Here is a 21,206-nt window from a genome sequence, read left to right on the forward strand (position 1 = left end):
GGAAGCTAGACAAATTCAAATGGGAACTATGGCACCGATTTTTAAGTGAGGGTAATTAGCCATTGGAACAATTTACCAAGGCTCGTGCAACTGATTGGGGTCTTGGTTTCATATTTCTTCCAGAAAACAGCATCTCTGCCAGCACAGAGCCCCCATTTCAAGGGCAGTGAATGGGCCCAGAACTAAGAGAGCCACTTGACTCACCCACACTACTACCAGCTGCACATGGATAATCATGTTTAAGTATCAGCCTAAACTGGCTCTCCTTAGAATCTGAGATCTGATAAATGCTGAGATGGTACATCTGCAACCATTGAAAATGAACAAGCCATTCCATTTAGCATTTGCCTGGTCACAACTTGTTATAGTTAAGGAGGTAACATTACAACCCTGTTTTTACTTGCTCATAAATTACCAACAAGTCTCAAATTTCCTCATTCTTTGCCTCTGCTCAAAAGAGAGTGATGAGAGAAAGTTTAAGGAAAAAACCTTTGTTGTTCTAGTCATATGAAGGTAAAGGGGTCTTTTCCCTCACTGGAAAAAAAGGTATCTAGACTAACTACACAAAAAAGCATATAGGCTTGATTCTTAGCACATGAATAGTCCTTGTTGAAATGAACAACCATGACTAAATCTACAACCCATCCTGGACAATGATCCCTCACTTTCACAGACCTTGGGAGGCAGGCCAGTCCTCGCCCACAGTCATCCCGCCAACCTTAAGCATATTCTCACCAACAACCACACACCGCACCATAACAACTCTAACTCAGGAACCAACCCATGCAACAAACCTCGATGCCAACTCTGCCCACATATCTACACCAGCAACACCATCACAGGACCTAACCAGATCAGCTACAACATCACCGGCTCATTCACCTGCACGTCCACCAATGTTATATATGCCATCATGTGCCAGCAATGCCCCTCTGCTATGTACATTGGCCAAACTGGACAGTCACTACGCAAGAGGATAAATGGACACAAGTCAGATATCAGGAATGGCAATATACAAAAACCTGTAAGAGAACACTTCAACCTCCCTGGCCACACAATAGCAGATGTAAAGGTAGCCATCTTACAGCAAAAAAACTTCAGGACCAGACTCCAAAGAGAAACTGCTGAGCTCCAGTTCATTTGCAAATTTGACACCATCAGATGAGGATTAAACAAAGACTGTGAATGGCTATCCAACTACAGAAGCAGTTTCTCCTCCCTTGGTGTTCACCCCTCAACTGCTAGCAGAGCACCTCACCCTCCCTGATTGAACTAACCTCGTTATCTCCAGACTGATTTATACCTGCCTCTGGAGATTTCCATTACATGCATCTGACAAAGTGGGCATTCACCCACGAAAGCTTATGCTCCCAATACTTCTGTTAGTCTTAAAGGTGCCACAGGACCCTCTGCTGCTTTTTACTTAATTTCAAGGGATTCATGTCAATATTATGCATTTTTCCCAGCATCTCTCTCAGATTCTAGGTACTTTTAATTTTCCATGCATGTAGTTGGCTTTACTTAAAGGGTGAAGCTAAATACTTGTAAAAATTTATATCCATCACTCCAGATCCAAGCCTTGTCCTTCCCTCCTCCCCCCCACCCCACCCAGGCTACCTTGTCCGTTATCTTTTTTTTTTTTTTTGATTAATAAAGAAAGAATGCATGGTTTCAAAGCAATAGTTACTTTATTTCGAAGGGGGGAGGGTGGTTGGCTTACAGGGAATTAAAATCAACTAAGGGGTCGGGTTTGCATCAAGGAGAAACACACACAACTGTCACACCAAAGCCTGGCCAGTCATGAAACTGGTTTTCAAAGTCTCTGATGCTACCCTTGATAACAGAACGTCAATGATTGCATTGGCTACTTGGATCACAGCAGTCCCCACAGTAGACTTGCCCACAACAGCAGCGGTGACGGTGAGCTAAGCAGGCTCCATGCTTGCCATGGTATGGCGTCTGCACGGGTAACCCAGGAAAAAAGACGTGAAACGATTGTCTGCCGTTGCTTTCACAGAGGGAGGGGCAACTGACATGTACCTAAAACCACCTGCGACACTGTTTTTGCCCCATCAGGCATTGGGAGCTTAACCCAGAATTCCAATAAGCAGCGGAGACTGCGGGAACTGTGGGATACCTACCCACAGTGCACCGCTACGTAAGTTGATGCTAGCCACGGTAGTGAGGACGCACTCCGCCAACTTAATGCGCTTAGTGGGGATATACGCAATCGACTGTATAAAATTGATTTCTAAAAATCGACTTCTATAAAATTGACCTAATTTTGTAGTGTAGACATACCCATAGAGAGATGAAGTGACATGCCCAAGACCACTTTGGAAGTATATGGCATTGCTGGGAATTGAACCCAGATCTTCTGGCTTTCTGTATATTTCAAGGGTACCAGATCACTTGCATATTTCAAGCAGAGCGCAATTAATAGTGGCAACTGTGCAGAACTTACAACAACTCCCAGTGGTTTCAGTAGAAGTGTTTCTCTCACTTCCACCCAGCCCCCCTTTTTAAAGAGAGAGAGAACTTGGAAATTAAATGTAAAAAGGCCACATTAATGCAATAATGAAGTTAAAAATCAGTCAGACAAGGCAAAAAATGAAGGCTTCTACAATAGTGTTACCTCTGCCATACTGCACATATGTAGTATTTTCTTTCCCTCTTTTCTTCAAAGGCCCATTCCCATTAACTTCAAAGAGAAGCAGGCCCTCTGTGGCCACTGTTTAATGTAATCTTTATATGTTCAATGCATAACAAAATACACAGATTGCACAAGGGGCAGGGGTGCAAGTTAATGTTGTGGAATCCTTTGACCAGTTTCAAACAGTGCCAATTTAATGTGGCATTAAAGTAGCTTTTGTATTTTTTAAAAACAGTATAGAATATTTGTATTTCTTCCATATTTATATTATTTATATAATTTGTCTTTATTACGTTTATATTTATAACCATTATATTTTAAGAATGGTTGATAATTATTTGTAGAGCCACTCCTCCCTCTAGCTCAGCCTTTAAAAGTCCAAGGATTATGCATTTCTTATGAAAGAATCCCACACTCAAGGTACTGACCCCATCATACTAACCACCCTTCATTAAAAATAAAAAAAGTTATTTCAAGGTTTGTCACCAGCCATTTCAATGAGAACAATGAAAGCAGAGAGGGGTATAACTAGATTGCAGCTGGTAGGAAATCACCAATCAAAGAAAGTTCATGTCAGGAACAATGGAGACTTCAAAGCATGGAGATCAACATGAAGGGTGAAATGCACAGAGTGTGTTGGGGAGTCGGAGATTTTATTCCAAGGTTTCCATTTCTATGTCGTTGGTGTAAGCACTGGTGAAATCCTCATGCTCACCAGGACAAGACCTAGCATCTTCCCCAAGGGAGGGGAGCTCAAACTCATACCAGGCTTTATACTTCCTTTTAATTGCTGCAAGGATGGCCACCATGGAAAAGCCAAACTCAACAATGCTGTGCAGCTGCTTATTCTTTTCATATAGATAACCAGCGGTGTGCGTGGCCACCAGCTGGCCATCTGCATTGAACACCGGTGAGCCAGAAGACCCAGAGAAGAAGCTGGTGTCATAGGTGACTACATTGGGATTGTTGATCACATCCTGGAAACTTCTTTGGGTGAACATGTGAATGCACCGCCTCTCCTCTGGGCCACATCTGACACTGTTGCACACCTCCTTCTGACCACGCTGGATACGACTAGGGTGACCAGACAGCAAGTGTGAAAAATCAGGACAGGGGGTGGGGCGTAATAGGATCCTATATAAGAAAAAGACCCAAAAATCGGGACTGTCCCTATAAAATCGGGACATCTGGTCACCCTAGATACGACAATGGCACTCCTGGTTCCGCTCAAATACAGGGACCGCAGTACAGCCATCTGCAGATTTCGCTTGCCCATCCGGGTGGCCAATTATATAGATTAGACCATTAAATGGCAATGGGTGAGAAAATTGCACTAGACCTGCTGGGAACGAGCTTCTACCTCCTTCCAGTTTCAGGACAGCAAAATCAAGATCCTTGTCAGATATTTCAAACCAAGGAGCTAGCGAAAACCAGCTGTTTTCCTTTGGGTATTTATCTTCATAAGAGAAAGTCACACGGGCAGAGTGACTGATTATCAACGCCCAGTCCTTCTCCTCCACTCCTTCACCAACAATATGCCCTACCACATGATGACAGCAGGTGAGTATGTACTTATCATGCAAGACAAAGCAAGTGGCAGAGCCATCATTTCCATTGTTGGCCCACTCTATAAACCCCACAGAGTCACTGAGAACACCAAGGCGTTTGTGCACCTTAATAAGAGTGGAGTTCTTAGTCTCCTTCCCAAAGTTCTCCCTGTACAGTTTGAACACAGCACGCTTCTATTTCCCTTCCGCCAAGGCTTTTGCAAAGGCTTTTGCGAAGAGCTCGTCAATCAATGTACTTTGTTTCTTCAAGTCAGGATACAGGTCCAGGATACTACTTTTAAAGTAATGGTAAATCTTCCCCTGCCCCTCCTTGGAGGCCATGCAGGACTGGTCATTCCTTGAACAATCCCCTGCCTTGGAAGGTTGCTTAGTTTTAACCACCACCTCAAATGACCTGTTGGCTAGATTATCAACATAGTGATCACTAGTTCTGCACTTTCCATTCTCCACCAACTTCCACTCTTTTTTCTCCAAGCAAGAATGAAACCAGCCATCTTTGCATAAGGCATCCTTGATGGTCTCCCCTTTTGGAGCAAAGACACACAACTTGATCAGGTCTTTAACAAGCTGCTGGCACCAAAGAATTCTTGTATCGAGCATTGTTCTCCAATCTACTGCCAACAGAGGAGACATAAAATATTATGCATTTCTTTCCCTTGCTCTCAAACTGACAGTATCCCACCACGCTTTCTTTTGGATTCCTATTCACTTTGTAAAAATTCATTTCAAAGTGGGAATTCTCAGGAATGTACTTGAGAGGCATCCCCAAGTTAACATACCCCTCAATCCCTTTTTTCCCCAGTAGGTGCATCTCTTTGCCCTTCTCTTTGTCCAACCGAGCATGGATGTCTGCTTGTGCTGTCAGGGCTTTATAGATGCTGTCATGGGTTTTGCCTGTCACCACATGATCCTTGCCACCATCACCCAAGTTGACGGTGAATTCTTGCTCCTCTTCAGTGGATTTCTTACTGATTAAGGGGCTCTCTCTTGTCTGTCTCTTACTGATGTCACCCAGAGGAGGTGTGCTGTTCACAGATCTCTTCCTTTTGGGAGGTGGGTTTTTCAAGGGAGAGTTTTGCTTATTCTTCTCATTGGGCTAAACAAAACAGAGCAAAAATAACTGAAATAGCACCTTTTTGTGGGTATACCCGGTAAGGGCTTCATCCCCAAACTGCCCCAAACTCCATCCCACCCCCCCAAATCCCCCTCCTTACCCAACCCCCTCACCAATCCAGCCCCCCACATCCCAGCCCTCCCACTGCCCCCACATACCCCATCCCTGCATCTCACCTGTCCCTCCCTCATATCCCCGCTCCTTCTCTCCGCACCCCACCCCCACTGCCCCTCACTGCACATCCCAGCAACTCCCCCACTCACCCCCCATATCCCCCTCACTAGCCAACCCCTCACGAAGCCAGCCCTCCCACTACCCCCACATACCCCATCCCTGCTTCTCACCCACCCCTCCCCCCATATCCCAGCCCCTTCCTCTGGACCCCCCCCCACTGCCCCTCACTGCACATCCCAGCCACTCCTCCACCCCCCACATCCTACTCCTCACTCCAAATCCCCCTCCCTAACCAACCCCTCACCAATCCAGCCCGCCACATCCCAGCACTCCCACTGCCCCCACATACCCATCCCCGCATCTCACCTGTCCCTCCCCCATATCCCCACCCCCTCCCCCCGCACCCCACCCCCACTGCCCCTCACTGCACATCCCAGCGACTCCCCCACTCACCCCCCAAATCCCCCTCACTAGTCAACCCCTCACCAATCCAGCCCTCCACTGCCCCCACATACCCCATCCCCGCATCTCACCTATCCCTTGCCCCATATCCCAGCCCCTTCCCCCTCCCATCAGTTCCTACTAGCTGTTATGATTGTAGGGGTTAAAAAACACGCTCAAGAAGGTGACCTGTGTGTAATGGATGCAGAGAGGAGTCTGCAGAGAGCCTGAGGCAACAACTCGGAGAGATGTGAACAGCCCCATCCACCCTAGTTAGCTCAGATGCCCAGCGATGGTCATTTAAATGCCAATATTAGTAACTATTTCATTGTGTTGTGAAGTGATTTTGGAGCCACCAGGATGTCATGTTTGGAAGATGCCACCATATATTATTTTCCCCCAAACAAGTAGCCAACCTCAAGGAGCCCAGCAGAGACCATCCCCCTATCCAAGCCCCACTGAGGGGGAGCCAACCTCAAGGAACCCAGCAGAGCTCAGAGAGAGACACAGTGCTGCTATCTGCTGTGAGCAGCATCTCATTCTGGCAACTCACAGGGGCGGAGCATATTGGAAGAGGCACTGCTGTAGTCCCTTGAAAACTAAAAATTACAAGCTGTCACTTTAAATTTCAAGGGTCTTTCCTGATCCTGCTTCTAGGGTAGGGGACTCTGTAGGGGAAAGTGTGATCTATGTCTGTAGTAGTCAGTCTGCAGACCAAGAAGGTGGTGTGATCCATGCCCTTTCAGGGAGCAGCCTGTTTTGTTTCTCTCTGGTTTGTGGTTCTGGTGAGTGATTGCTCTGAATTCTAAGAAATAAAGGTGTGTTACCTTGCAACCTTCCAACAAGAGTATTATGTTCTTTATCTAACTTCTCTGTGTATATGCCATGAGCATGACAATCACCACCTTGTTTTTCCCAATCTGACCGCTGCACTGGTGCAAACGTACCCAGCTTCAGCTCAGCTATCTCAGTACACATCAGTCCTAATTCACAACTCCCACAGCTATGTCAGCTGGCTGGAACCCCTCACAGCTCTGTTGATGTCCCTCAGTCCTGGCCCAATGCTGGGCGTGGGAAGGATATGGCCCTAAGGTGGTCACTAAACTTCTACCTAGTAAAGTTACTGGTGCATCTGCTGTCATTCAGTGGGAGAACAAAAATCTCTTGGGTGCTGCAGCCTGCCCAGGGTTCAGCTGCACTCAACCTGAGTTGCTCGCACACTTGCAGTGGTTGTGCACCACACAACTGGTCACCCATGTTACATGAAAATCTGGCTCTGACAGTGTCGTAATTAGACTTAACAGTTACTGCCACTTTTCCTAGAGCTGTTGTCCCAGGTTGGCTGCAGACTCAGGCAGACAGAACTGTGTCGGTTAGATGCCCATCACCTTTGGAAGATTTTCCTTGTAACCATAAGGGCTCGAGACAGCCGTGTTTCTTCACTGAAAACTTGCAGTGTGCGTCCCCTGAATCCCAGATTAATACCTTGTGTGGGCATAGGGTGACCAGATGTCCCAATTTTATAGGAACAGTCCTGATTTTTGGGTCTTGCTTATATAGGCTCCTATTACCCCCACCCCTACCCCCTGTCCCGATTTTTCACATTTGCTGTCTGGTCACCCTATGTGGGCAGGTGCAGATCTCAGGGCTTGAAGGCCTCTGGTCTAATGGTCTGAGCCAGCACAGAACTAGGATCCTCGATCTCCTGTGTTCAAAGCAGGACTCCGACAATGACTCCCCGGGTGACCTTGGGCAAGTCACGTCCCTGTTGTGTGCCTCAGTTTCCCCCCAAACGGGGCTCTATTTACCTGCTCCACAGGGCTGCAGGGATGGATGGGGATGAAGCTTTGGAAGGTGGCAAATGCTGAGGACGGTTACACTTTTGCATCTCTTTAATCCTGTATCCTCTGGCAGGGCCATGATCCATCCCCGCAGGTGGACCGGTGGCCACGGTCTCCTCTTCCTCCTCCCCCAGCCGCCGCTGCATTGCTGTGAATAGGGCCAGCTGAAGGCAGGAGGTCCGGGACTGCCAGAGCCGGAGGGAGCGGGCTACGGAGCGATGCGGCAGTCCAGGGGCTCTGGGAGGAAGTGGCTCCGGGCTGGCTGGGGGGGCGCGGGCAGGCAGTGATGTGGGGTGCAGTGGAGGGAGGCAGCGGAGCCCGCGGTTGCAGAGGATGCCTGCAGAGGTAGGTGCTAACGTGGCTGTGAGCGGCCCATCCCCTCGCCAGGAGCAATAGTGTAAAAAAAAGTGGGGCACTGCTTTTTGGCGCCCCCAAATCTTGGCACACTAGGCGGCCACCTAGTTCGCCTAGTGGTTACACCAGCACTGCATCTAGTCCAACCTCCTGCTCAAAGCAGGGCCAATCCCCAACTAAACGAGGGGCAATAAAGCAGGAAGGAGAAGGGGACTGCTGGGAAAATTGCAGACCTGGTGATCCAGCTGATGGAGAGAGATGACTACTTGTAAGCAGGCTGCACAGACCCAGAACCGGCCCATAGAGGTCCCCTCAGGCAGAGAGTTAAGGATGGGTGGTTCAGTCTGTGTGACCTTACCCTAGATCTGTTCACTGGCTGAGATTCTACCTCTGTGATCTGATCCCTCTTTCACAACAGATGTTTCAATGCTCTCTGGTCTAAAAAAATTGGCTCCAGCAACTCTACACACAACCGCCCCTCCCAGTGTTTACAGCCCCAGTGCCAAAGAGAGAGACCCTACAATAACATACCAGTGTGCAGGGCCCCAGTACTCCTATCTCAATGAACCTGGACTAACAAACCAGTGTCTACAGCCCCACTGCTCAAGAAAAACCCTGTAATAACATACCAGTTGTGGTAAGATGAGGCCCTGAAACATAAACCCTTGTATCAGAGGCCTGGTATGATACCTAAGGCCTGCACTAAAATAATGGTCAAGACTTTGCTAACATAAAACAAAGTTAAGCTGTGAGCCACAGGCAGGCCCTGCTCACAGAAGCTGGCAAGAAGAAGGCTGATGTTGCAAATATACACATACCTAAAAGGTACTAAGCACTAGTAATATAAACATATGCCAGGATGGTACTAGCACATTCCACATGATAACAAGGAACATGCTGACCCATCCTAAAGACAGGAGCAGGAGGGTAGTATGAGTTGGTTTGAGTTGGATAGAGTTGTTTTGTTTGAACCAACATGTACAAGGTGAGAGGCGGCACCCTAATACGTAGAAGGGTTGCACCTTTATACGTCCGGAGTGATGTGTAACTTGTTTGTACCGGTGTATAAAAGTGTACCCCTGAAGGGTTGTCTTTGTCCGGCCGAGGGGGCAGTGGAGAATTCCGCCAATGACTGAGCCGGTCCATTGTCAAGGGCACATATTCGTAGTATGTCCTGTAGAGACTGCAGGGAACTATCACTGTGCTTCGTTTGACAATAAACCTGGCTGGGGGCCTTCGCACCTTATCAGAGTCTGTGGTCATTGGGGGTTCTCTCGGGGTTTGCTGTGCCAGCGATCTGCAGAGCCGGGGCAGCACACAGAGGGAACACGCACGCAGCCGACTGTTATCATCATTGAACAGAGCAGAACACCACACTGGTTACATCTGACGACCAGGGCTGGATTAACTTTTTGTGGGCCCCCCTGGGAATGATTGTAAAAGGGGCTGGGGGGAAAAGCTCAGTGGGGCAGGAGCTAGGGTTGGTCCCTGGAGCAAGGGAGGGGCCAGGGGTAAACTGCAAGCACAGCAGGGCTGGGGAGGAGGTAAACAGGATCCCCCCCCGCCCCTGCCCACATGGAGCAGGTACCTACCTGGTTCTAGCCCATTCTCTTCATCTCTCTCTGCACTGAGCTGCCCCTCCTCCCACAGCAGCAGGATAGGTTCTCTTCCAGCCCTCTGGGGTGGGTGTTGGGAGTGGGAGGAGCGGAGGCTAATGTGGTTACTCCTATAACCAGACATTTAGTTTCCAGTCAGCACTGCTAACCGGACACTCCGGTCCCATTTTCTACTGGAGTTTCCAGTCTAAAACTGGATACCTGGCAACAGGGCTGCCAGAAAAGCCTGGGGGGGGGGGGGGGGGGGAAAGGAAGAAGCAAGTGGTGGGTGTGCTAGGGAGTGGAGAGGCGCTAGTGGGCAGGGCCATGTCTGCTGTCCTGCCCAGGTAGGTTGGAGACTGTGTGGATCAGCTGACAGGTGACGTGACAGCCAGTGGTGGATTTAGAATTAGTGGGGCCCCCGGCCCTGTGCTCAGCTTCATTTTTGAGGTCCCTCCTTGGGACCCAGCCAAGAAAAAGACCCTTCTCTCTTATCCTCCCCACCCCCATTTTTCATTCTTTTTTTCCTTTATCCTCCTCCTATAAGTAAAAGCAAGTAAATGAAAATAAAGTGAGGTACCTTGATTGTTCTTGTAGTCTAACTTATTTTTCCACAGACCACTTGAAAATCACGGAGGGTCTTGACGGACCACTTAATGATCTTTCCAAATATTGTAAAAAAACGTTGGGGTGCGGGGTCTGGCCAGGAGCTGGGGTGAGGGAGGGGTCTCAGGGTTGGGATTGCTTACCTGGGGCAGCTCCTGTTTGGTGCGAGGAGTGCAGGTGGGAATGGGGGTGGTGGTGCAGGAGCTCCCATTTGGTGCTCAAGATGGGGGTGGGAATGTGGGGGGATGCAGGAGTCAGGGCAAGGGGCTGGGGAGGTGTGGGGGTGCAGGGGGCAGCGTGGGCAGAGGGCTGGGGGCATGGGGGTGCTCACAGCAGGGGCCCCGCCTCTTCTCCTCCTCCTCCCTGGAGTGGGGAGCACGCTGAGGCTCTGCTCTTCCCCCTCCCTCCTGCCGGCAAACAGCTGAGTGGCAGCAGGGAGAGGGGAAGGGGTGGGAATGGAGCACGCTCAGGGAAGAGGCAGAGGAGGAGCCTGGCTGCTGGCGGAGGTGGCCCTGCTGCAGCAGGAGCTGGTAACATCAAGCTTCTGCCCCCACAGGAGAGAGCAGGGGCCGGGGGTGGAGAAGAGCGGGCTGAGCCCACTCTGGACCATGGGCATGGCGCCAATTGCGCCATGGTAAATCCGGTACTGCTGACCACAGACACCAGTGTGTCCGCCCAAGAACAAACGAGCGACCTTCACAAGCCACTACGTGCAACCCCAGCACTCACAAGAGACCCTATGATAACAAACCAGTATAAATAACTCAGTGATTTGGGGAGCAGGGTGAAACCTGGACGAAGGCTCCCACTGAGATGGGGAAGCTCTCGGGAGCAATGGGATTTGTGTGTAGGGACAGGACACCCTTGGAGCTCTGACAAAGATGGGGAGCAGCCTAGGGGGTAAAAGTGGGGTTAGGATGTTCCCCTAGGCTCTGATAGGTATGCGGAGACCCCCACTCATCCTGGGAAAGGGGAAACTGTCAGATCAGGAAACGTAACAACTCAACCACCACCGCAAAGGGACTAGGAACCTGGACTAAATAACCTGGCCCTGCCCACTGCTGAGAGAACCTGAGGGCGGGGCCAAGAGCAATGGATGCTGGGAGACCCTGGGAAGGCTCAGGGGCCAATTCTGTGGTGTTCAGTGAACACTTAGGTGCAGATCCTCAGAGGAATTTAGGCCCTTAACTCCTGCTGAAATCAATGGGAGTTAAGCACCTAAATACCTTTGAGGATCTGGGCCTCAGTGCTTAAGGGGCTTGCCAGAGCTCTGCTTCCCGCTGTGTCCCCTTCCAGCTGGCTGTGTAACAAAAGCTTCCCAGCACCCTGCCCAGGTGTTCTGTCTGGGAAGGTACAGTCCCCAATAACACAGGTTCTAAGTCTCTTTGGTCCACAAGGGATCGGGGTGGGGGGTGTCACACCAGGGCCTCCCAGGAAATCCCACACCCTCCAGCTGTAGTAAAGAGAGAGAGAGCCTGGTGCAAGACCTGAGATGTGAACCAAAGTCAGCAAAAGCCAGGCTATGAGCAAAAGTCCGGCCCTGTCATCAAGCAGAGGCTTGCTTACAAGTTTGCTGTCCGGCACATGAACTTGGCAAAGGCACGGTGAGTGTTGCTAAAACACAGGCACTCCCAAGAAGTACTAGGCACTGGGTAGGGTTGGTAACATGTTGGTAACATGCCAGGAGCGTAATACGTAATTTGTTTGTCTCAATGTATAAAAGAGAAATCATAGGAGGGGCACCTTTGTCTGGCTTAGGGGGCAGCAGACAATCCCGCTGCTGACTGAGCCGAGTCCATTGTCCTGGGCATATACATAGACTCTATCGGGCACTAATACCGCGCTTCATTGGCAATAGACCTGGCCAAGTGCCTTCGCCACCGAATGGAGTCTGTGGTCTTTCTGGGTAGTACTACCGAGGACTGCTAAACCAGCTCTCTGCAGGGTTAGTACATCGTACGGAGGGAGTACACACGCACACTAGCTAGCAGCGGCCAAAGCAGAGAGCACCTTTCACAGCTGCACAAGTGGCTTTGTGGGGAGCTCCCCACCAGCCCTCCCCACTCCATCCATCCTCCCTGAAGGCGGGAGGTCTATGATCTAGACTGTGCAGAAAAGCCACGGCGGGTGGCTGATGTGCTTTCTGCTCTGGGGACTACCTTCTTGGCAGACCAGCAATTCACACACGCACACGTCTCTGAATCAAAGCGGGGTGAGATTGTTTTCATCCAGCTGCATCACAGACAATAGCCTGGTTGTTCAGCGGGCCGTGGGAAGCCCTTGAAATGTAGCAAGAAGGTCAGGAGCTGTGCTGGAGAGAATGAGGGAGGCCACCGGACAGAAGGGAGGGTGAGCAATTTCCTGCGGCGGGGGCTTCGGAGCAGATCTGAGTTAACGACGCCACCGTCCCACCCCGACCAACCCCCAGCCACATTCAGGCTCTGGCTGCACTGGGACGCTGAAAGGACTTGCACCCGCCACCCTAAAACAAAACTGTTGTTCTGGGGGAGCAATTGCACATTTATAAAAGATCCCCAGCTGGTGTGAATCAGCCGTAGCTCCATTGGAGTCAATGGGCCAGATCCCAGCTGGTGTCAACTGGCCAGAGCTCCACTGGAGTCAATGGGCCAGATCCCAGATGGTGTCAACCAACGAAGCCTGAGCTGCAGTGGAATGATGTTGATTTTTCACTAGCTGAGGATCTGGTGCTGAGTTTTACTTTTCTGTTGGAAGCTTCATTTTAGACCCCCCGCCCCCTTCACAACTACGCACACGAACACATAAATCTCCAGTTAAACCCCCTTTCGCCTTCACATGTCTTTTAACCAAAGCTGAGCGGGGTCGGGTGCAGTGATGTGGCTCAGACACAACATAGTTGCTCATCAGTGTTTGGACAATTCTTGTACCACAGCTGGGCCACATCTTATCCACAAAGCCACTTAGCCTGCAGAGGAGGTTGCTGACCCGAGGCTCTCAGAAGGACTTTCCCCCTCAGGACTCAGTGCTGCACTCACCATCTTTCCTCAACTTCTGTCAGTTCCAGCCAATGGGACTCTCTCGGCAGCAGGAGCCAGACCAGCGTTGACAAAGTGTAAGAACAAGGCTACGCTCCTGTTGACGTCACTAGGCCTCACCATCACCCTAGGTAACTCGGGAGGGTGGAAAATCAGAAGGGTCAATGAAGCCTTCCTGCACCAGGCCTAAAATGAACCAAATTCCTTCCATGTTTAAACTCTAATCGACCTCAAAAGCCAGGTGCAAGTGGAATGTGTATGCAACCTGCTATCAGTGGTAACCCCCCCCTTACCAGTACCAAGCAGTAATAATGAGGCCTGCATGTTTCTGGCTGAAGGGAAAAAGGACAAGATAACGGTTTAAAGAAGTTACTAACAAGCTAGGTTTATAGCTGCCAAGAATGACTTAACTGCTTAAATGTAATTGCTATTTGTCTAGTAATTGTTACCAGGGACGGGAGGGGTAGAGAGAGAGGAATGGGGGGGAGGAAGGGAGGGGTAGTGGGGGAAGGGGGGGGGAGATGAGGCTTGACTGCAAAATGTATAAAAGAAGAAAAGCTGTTTCTGTTAGTGTGCTTGATTTGAGACGTGCCAGTCTCCTTGCACCGCTTTGAGATCTCAAATAAACTTTGTTTGCTCCTCCACCCCTGGTGTGTTTATTGGCGCGAAGCACACCGGGCCACAAACCTCACTGTTGCTATCCTCGGGCACCTTGTGCTGGCAACAGTTTTGGCGTCCCTGGGTGGGCTCGAGGCTGAAATTTAGCCTTGCCCGGATCCCTCTGGCGGCCGACGGACTACGGCGACGACCGACGCCCAGAGCTCACCGGTGACTTCATCGGGGGCCTCAGCGGAGACGTGGTTTGGTCGACCCCGGAGGGCACAACGGTGCAACGCGCTCGAGGAGTGGAGAAGCAGCTACGGGCGACGGTGGGGAACCGGTCCCGTGGATAGGGCGACGGTGCAGAACCGGACCCTTGGATAAGGTAGGAACAGTCCAGTGGGGACTTTATCTGTCTTGACCTGGGGACGCCCAGTGTCTCCCTAATATGGGGCAGGGACAGAGTATGGCAGGCAAGGTAAGGTGTACACCCTTGGAATGCATTCTGGTGAACTGGAAAGTGTTTGGATCGGATCCGTTGATTAAAAGTAAACTGAAAAGGTTCTGTACAGTAGACTGGCCTCGATATCAGCTAGAGGACCAGGAAAGGTGGCCACCGGAGGGATCACTTAATTATAATACGATCCTTCAATTGCTTTTGTTTTGTCAGCGTACGGGTAAATGGAATGAACATATGTATGTACAGTTGTTTATGTTGTTAAGAGATAGATCAGATCTTTTGCAAAAGTGTAATTTGACTCCGACAGGTTCGGTAGTAACTATTGTTAGTCCTCAGAACCCTCCCCCGGTTGTGATGGCAGAGTCGGTGTCCCCTTCGGCTCCAACACCCCCACCATATAAAGACAGGGTCCCTCAGGTCCCAGAGATTGCCCCCCCGGTGGGATTCTATCCATTGATTACTGAGACTTGGAAAGCCCGTCCTGGATCAGAAAATCACCCAGCCACTACAATTCAGGTTTACACCCATGTGCCTTTTAATCCAGTGGACCTGGCAGCTTTTAAGGCACAGGCAGGGGAATTCTGTACGAACCCAAGCAAGTTTATTTCAGCCTTTGAAGGGTGCCTGGCTAGCTGTAAATCTGACTGGGATGACTGTAATGTCCTTCTGCGGACCCTGCTGTCTGAGGTGGAGCGGAATCAGGTTGTGTCTAGAGCAAGGGAGGAGGCACAGAAGAGACATGATCGGAATCCAATTCACGTCCCTACTGCTGCAGTCCAGGTCCCCCTAGCAGATCCCGGGTGGAACCCTAATGACCCTATGGGCCAAACGCGTCTCACTGTGTACAAGGAGCTCCTATTACGTGGTCTCCGACACTCAGCTGTCCGACATAACAATTGGGCTAAGCCGTATGAGCTAGTACAGGAGCCAAAAGAGAGTCCGGTTGCTTTTCTGCAGCGTATTCGGGATACCATCAGGCAAACTACTAATGCAAACCCCGATGAACGGGAAACTGAGGCAATCATAAAGGGTATCTTTACCAGCCGTGCAGCCCCTGATATTAAAAGGAAACTACAGAAAAAGGAGGATTTGATGGGCATGACCATGGCACAGATTCTGGAAACTGCAAACAGGGCTTACAGCCTTAGGGAGGGAGAAAAGGAAAAGAGGCAAGTGAAAATGATGGTTGCAGCAGTACAGGCTGGTGGCAGGGGAAGATTTCAGGAAGGTGGAAGGGGCCGGGGAACGAGAGGACGTGGGCGTGGGCGCCCTGGCTCACAGGAAAGGTGTCTGGATCACAACCAGTGTGCCATATGCCGAAAGGAGGGACATTGGAAAAATGAGTGCCCCGAAAGGGAAGGTACCCCTATGATGGCAGCAGAGGATCAAGAATAGGGGTGTCAGGGGAGACGGACTATCCTGCCCCCGCAACCCCGAGTAAACATGCAGGTGGGAGATTCAGACATAGTCTTTTTAATAGACTCTGGAGCTGCACGAACCGCTGTAAACCAACCCCTGCAGCTGCCTGTGGCAGATTCCCTCACTGTGGTGGGAGCCACAGGGAAAGGAACTAAGTGCCCAATATATGCCCCAGCAGAATGTGCTTTGGGAAACAGAACTCTCTCTCACAGACTGGTTTTCCTCCCCGATTGTCCAACGCCACTATTAGGACGGGACCTGTTTTGTCGCTTAGGTGCCACCCTGCATTTCACCCAAGATGAAATAACCCTCACCTTACCCCCAGAGAATGCCTGGATAATGACCCTTGCAACTGAGCCCTCAGCCATGCAAGCCCCAGAATGGAGCCAGTGGGAAAAGCAGGTTTTTCCTCTAGTCTGGGCATCAGGGATCCCAGGGAAGGCAACCCGTCAGACCCCTGTTCATATTCAGCTTCTCCCAGGAAAAAGCCCAGTGCGAATCAAACAGTATCCGATTAAGAGGGAAGTCAGAGAGGGACTGCAAGAGACTATAGATCGGTTCCTACAGTGCGGTGTACTACGAGAATGCCAGTCATCTTGGGACACCCCCATTCTGCCCGTGCAAAAGCCCAATGGCACATACCGGCTGGTCCAGGACCTCAGGGCAGTCTATGAGCGGGTTAAGACTCTGCACGCCCTTGTTCCAAACCCGTATACACTGTTGGCTTCTATAGGGGGCAGTACACCCATTTTTCGGTCCTGGATTTGAAGGATGCTTTCTTCACGATTCCGGTCGACACCCAATCTCAGGAGATTTTCTCCTTCGAGTGGGAGGACAGCAGAAGGGTTAGAAAGCAGCTTTGCTGGACAGTGTTGGCCCAGGGATTTAAAAATTCCCCCACTCTGTTCGGCCAGGCCCTGGCTAGAGACTTGGAGGAGTGGGACAATGAGGACAGGGTCCTCCTCCTGCAATATGTGGATGACTTGTTGATTGCTGCTGTGGGTCTCAGCCCTTGCCTTAAAGCCACTGTGATCCTCCTGAACTTTGTTGGACTCCTCAAAAGTGGGTGTGCTCGTCCTGGTGTGTTGCTCCAAAGCTCTGTATAGAAGTTATTTTGCTGGAAGAGTGCATAATGGCAATGTGTATGTGTTCATTGTTGGGAAAAGGTGTATGAGTGAAGAGTGGAAGTTTCCTTTGTAAGTTAAAAGAAGCCAAGAAGGAGAGAAGGAAAAAGAACAGAACGAGTTAACTGAGGGGAAAAAAATATAGCTAGCAAGCTCAGTCCAAAGATAAGATGCTGGCCCCATCCAAGGGCTTTGTTCACAGCTAAGACTTGGCTGACAACCAAGAAAAACGGGGGGGCCTGAATGTGCCCAAGCAACTATGAGATCTGCAAAACACTGCCAGGCATTAATGAAATGTGTTAGGTTTCTTTTCTCACAGATAAAAGAAGTGCTACCCAAAGACCCTAGCAGCCCTGCCATTCATTGAAACAAGGAGACTGAGTCTACGTAAAGTCCATCAACGAAAAACTGCTTTGGCTCCCCACTGGAAAGGCCCTTTCCAAGTCCTGTTAACCACCAACACCGCTGTGAAGTGCCAAGGACTGCCCACCTGGACCCATGCTTCTCACTGTAAAAAGACCCCTCCACCTCGGGAGGACTCTCCAACTGATAAGCCTATTTAAAGACAGGGTGATGTGCTAGTAACCTCTCCCCTGTATGATGCTGAACCACACTGTTTCAGGAAAAGAGAAGAAGGAACACTTGCTTCATTGAAATCACAAAGTCCAGGAATTCCTGACTACAAAAGACAAAGAACTGACCCTGGTGAAGAAACAAAGAATCATACGCTGGCAGGGAGGCTCTTTCCCAGCTTATGAATAAATAGTTTCTAACCTCTGGACTTAGGCCTCTGGCCTCCCAGGTGCAGGCTGAATGTCTAGTCTGCCAAAAGAACAACCCTCGACCTGGAGTGTCAGTGCCACCAGCCACTCTGGAGCCTACCCCAGGCCCAGGACTGGTTTGGCAAATAGATTTTACTGAGTTCCCCCAGACCCAAGGATTCAGATACCTTCTCGTCTTAGTGGATCGATTCAGCGGATGGCCTGAAGCCTTCCCATGTCGTAACAACACTGCCAAAACTGTGGCTCTTAAATTTGTCAAGGAGATCATTCCCCGCTTCGGACTCCCCCAGTGGATGGAATCTGACAACGGAACACACTTCACATCTCAAGTTGTTCATAAGATATCGGATGCCCTGCAAATCCCCTGGAAGCTCCACACTCCATGGCGACCGCAGGCCAGTGGAGTAGTGGAACGCACAAATCAGACACTAAAGCGGCACCTCTCAAAGGTCTGTCAAGAGGCTTCCCTTAAGTGGCCTGATGCTCTACCCCTTGTTTTGCTCCGCATCTGCACTCTCCCAAAGGGCAGGTTAGGGCTCAGTCCCTTCACGATTATGTTTGGAAGGGCATGGCCTATGAACGGTACACCGGTTCTGGCAGGGGAGTGGGAGGTAGGCTGTGGTTTCTTATCTCAATATATGTGCTCTCTGTCTGCTGTTCTTTGTTCTCTCCACAGATATACCAAAGATTTGCAGCCTCTCCCGCTGGATGCCCCGATCCACTCCTTGCAGCCAGGTGACTCCGTACTCGTTCGGACCTGAAAGGATGAGCCTCTCCAAGAGAAGTGGAAGGGACCCCACACTGTCCTGCTGGTCTCCCATATAGCAGCAAAGGTTGAAGGACACAAGAACTGGATCCATCACTCTCGTCTAAAAGCAGTGCCCGTTCCTGAACGGTGGACCGTCCAGCATATAGAAAAGACTGCCAGCGACGATCTGGGACTTAAGCTGTTATTCAAAAGAGCCTTAACTCAGAGCTTTACCAGCTCCGGTTGCTGTTCCTGAAAAATAGACAGGCCTTAGATTATGTTTTAGCCTCCCAGGGTGGGGTGTGTGCCCTTATTGGGAGTGAATGTTGTACTTATGTTCCGGAAAACTCACAGGACATTAACAAGCACGTCCTGTCAGCTGAACAGGCTTTTGAGCAGTGGAAGGCCCAGGAAAGGGAACCCACAGGTTTTGATTTCCTTTGGAGTTGGTTGCCCAACCTAGGAGGACTGGGAAATAGCCTTGTGCATCTCCTCCTCACGGGTGCGATACTGTGCTTGGTCACCCTCCTCCTGATTGCTTGTTTTAAGATGCTCCTCCGTAAGCTTTGTGCCCCCCGTTCCCCAGAAATCCCGGCATACCCTCTCATTGAAAACCCCAGCTTCATAGCACTCAATCATATCTTGTCCACAAAATAGGAGAAAACTCAGCCAAAAGCTTGTTGAGTATTCTCAAAGGAGGGAGTTGTTGACGTCACCAGGCATCACCATCACCCTAGGTAACTCGGGAGGGTGGAAAATCAGAAGTGTCAATGAAGCCTTCCTGCACCAGGCCTAAAATGAACCAAACTCCTTCCTTGTTTAAACTCTAATCGACCTCAAAAGCCAGGTGCAAGTGGAATGTGTATGCAACCTGCTATCAGTGGTAACCCCCCCCTTACCAGTACCAAGCGGTAATAATGAGGCCTGCATGTTTCTGGCTGAAGGGAAAAAGGACAAGATAACGGTTTAAAGAAGTTACTAACAAGCTAGGCTTATAGCTGCCAAGAATGACTTAACTGCTGAAATGTAATTGCTATTTGCCTAGTAATTGTTACCAGGGACGGGAGGGGTAGAGAGAGAGGAATGGGGGGGAGGAAGGGAGGGGTAGTGGGGCAAGGGGGGGGGATGAGGCTTGACTGCAAAATGTATAAAAGAAGAAAAGCTGCTTCTGTTAGTGTGCTTGATTTGAGACGTGCCAGTCTCCTTGCACCGCTTTGAGATCTCAAATAAACTTTGTTTGCTCCTCCACCCCTGGTGTGTTTATTGGCGCGAAGCACACCGGGCAACGAACCCGCTGTTGCTATCCTCGGGCACCTTGTGCTGGCAACACTCCCATGTTAGACTATAGATATTCAGGCCTGTCTGCAAAGGCCTATACTTTAAGAATGTAGGTGTATTCTTATCACTTGGCTAGTTCTAGAGCTACAAAACAAGAATTAAAAATCACTGTCTGCCTGTGTAAGGGCCTTGTCATACTGTGACAGTCTGAGGCCCTTTTCTTAAGCTAAGGCCTTTGGCTAAGCAGGAGGGACAGCCATAAGTTGGGAAATGTATGGTTACAGCCTCACATTTCAAACTACACCTCTAGCCCGATAGAACGCGCCCCGATAGAACACGAATTCGGGTATAACACGGTAAAGCAGCGCTTGGGGGGGGGGGGGGGGGGGGGGAGAACGGCACACTCCAGCGGATCAAAGCAAGTTCAATATAACGCAGTTTCACCTAGAACGCGGTAAGATTTTTTGGCTCCCGAGGACAGTGTTATATCAGGGTAGAGGTGTAGTACACTGAAATAAAGCAATCTGGGGCAATTAGAAAGGTGATTCAATTTATCACCTCCAGAGAAAGGGAAGAGCCTAGAAGATTTAAAGAAAACTTAGTGTGATAGCATCCTGTCTGACAAGAACTCATCAATAGCTGGGGTGTGAAATCCTCATTTCTGTGTTATTCTATCACTGTAGTCCCCACTTCTCTCTCGTTTGTCTGTATAATCTCTGTCTGGTTCTGTGATGGTTTCTGTCTGCTGTATAATTAATTTTGTTGGGTGTAAACCCAATTAAGGTGGTGGGATAGAATTGTTTAGATAATCATGTTACAATGTTAGGATTTGTTAATCATTTTACTGAAATTTAGCTGTTTAAGCAGAACTCAAGTTTTACTATATAGTCTGCAGTCAATCAGGAAGTGTGTGGGGGGGGGAGGGGTAGAGAATTGAAATAATGTTTTGCTAAGGGTGGGGAATGGGAACAGGAACACAGGCAAGGCTCTGTGGTGTCAGAGCCGGGAAGGGGGACTGTGATGGTGCAGGACTCACCCCTGTGGCACCTCCTGCTGGTTGTCTCTGGGAATTAGCTCTTCCAGCCTCCAGAGCGCCCTCTGCAGGCCGGTGTCCCACTGCCACTGCACACCCCCCCTCCCAGGACCCAGTGACCCTTGTCTTTGGGGTGCTGCCCCCTGGCAATACCCCCCCAGTCTCAGGGTCTCCCCACCCAGGGGAAACCCCCAACCCTCTATCCCCACCTTGCCTCAGTCATGGGCTACTGCCAGTCATCATCTAGCCCCCGCTCACTGGGGCAGACTGCAGTGTAAAAGCCACTCATCATAGGCAAGGGGGGTTTGGACCTGCTGTCTCTGCCTACTCGTGGGCTGCCCCCTGCAACCCCAGTACCTAATTGGCCTTAGACTAGGCCGGCAGTCTGGGGGGTTTCCAGGC

At 50.1% G+C, this 21,206-nt stretch overlaps 1 protein-coding gene across 1 annotated transcript; it reads right to left on the minus strand.

The window, feature by feature from the left end:
• Positions 1-3,010: 3,010 nt before the first annotated feature.
• On the minus strand, positions 3,011-5,526 carry LOC128835601 (serine protease FAM111A-like). Its single transcript, XM_054025158.1, is given in 4 exon segments — positions 3,011-3,733; positions 3,866-4,803; positions 4,805-5,317; positions 5,512-5,526. Coding segments are annotated over 4 exon segments (1,893 nt in total). The 3' UTR covers positions 3,011-3,306.
• Positions 5,527-21,206: the final 15,680 nt, after the last annotated feature.

Source organism: Malaclemys terrapin, chromosome 4 (assembly GCF_027887155.1).
Source record: "Malaclemys terrapin pileata isolate rMalTer1 chromosome 4, rMalTer1.hap1, whole genome shotgun sequence".
In the NCBI taxonomy this organism is placed as follows: domain Eukaryota; kingdom Metazoa; phylum Chordata; order Testudines; family Emydidae; genus Malaclemys; species Malaclemys terrapin.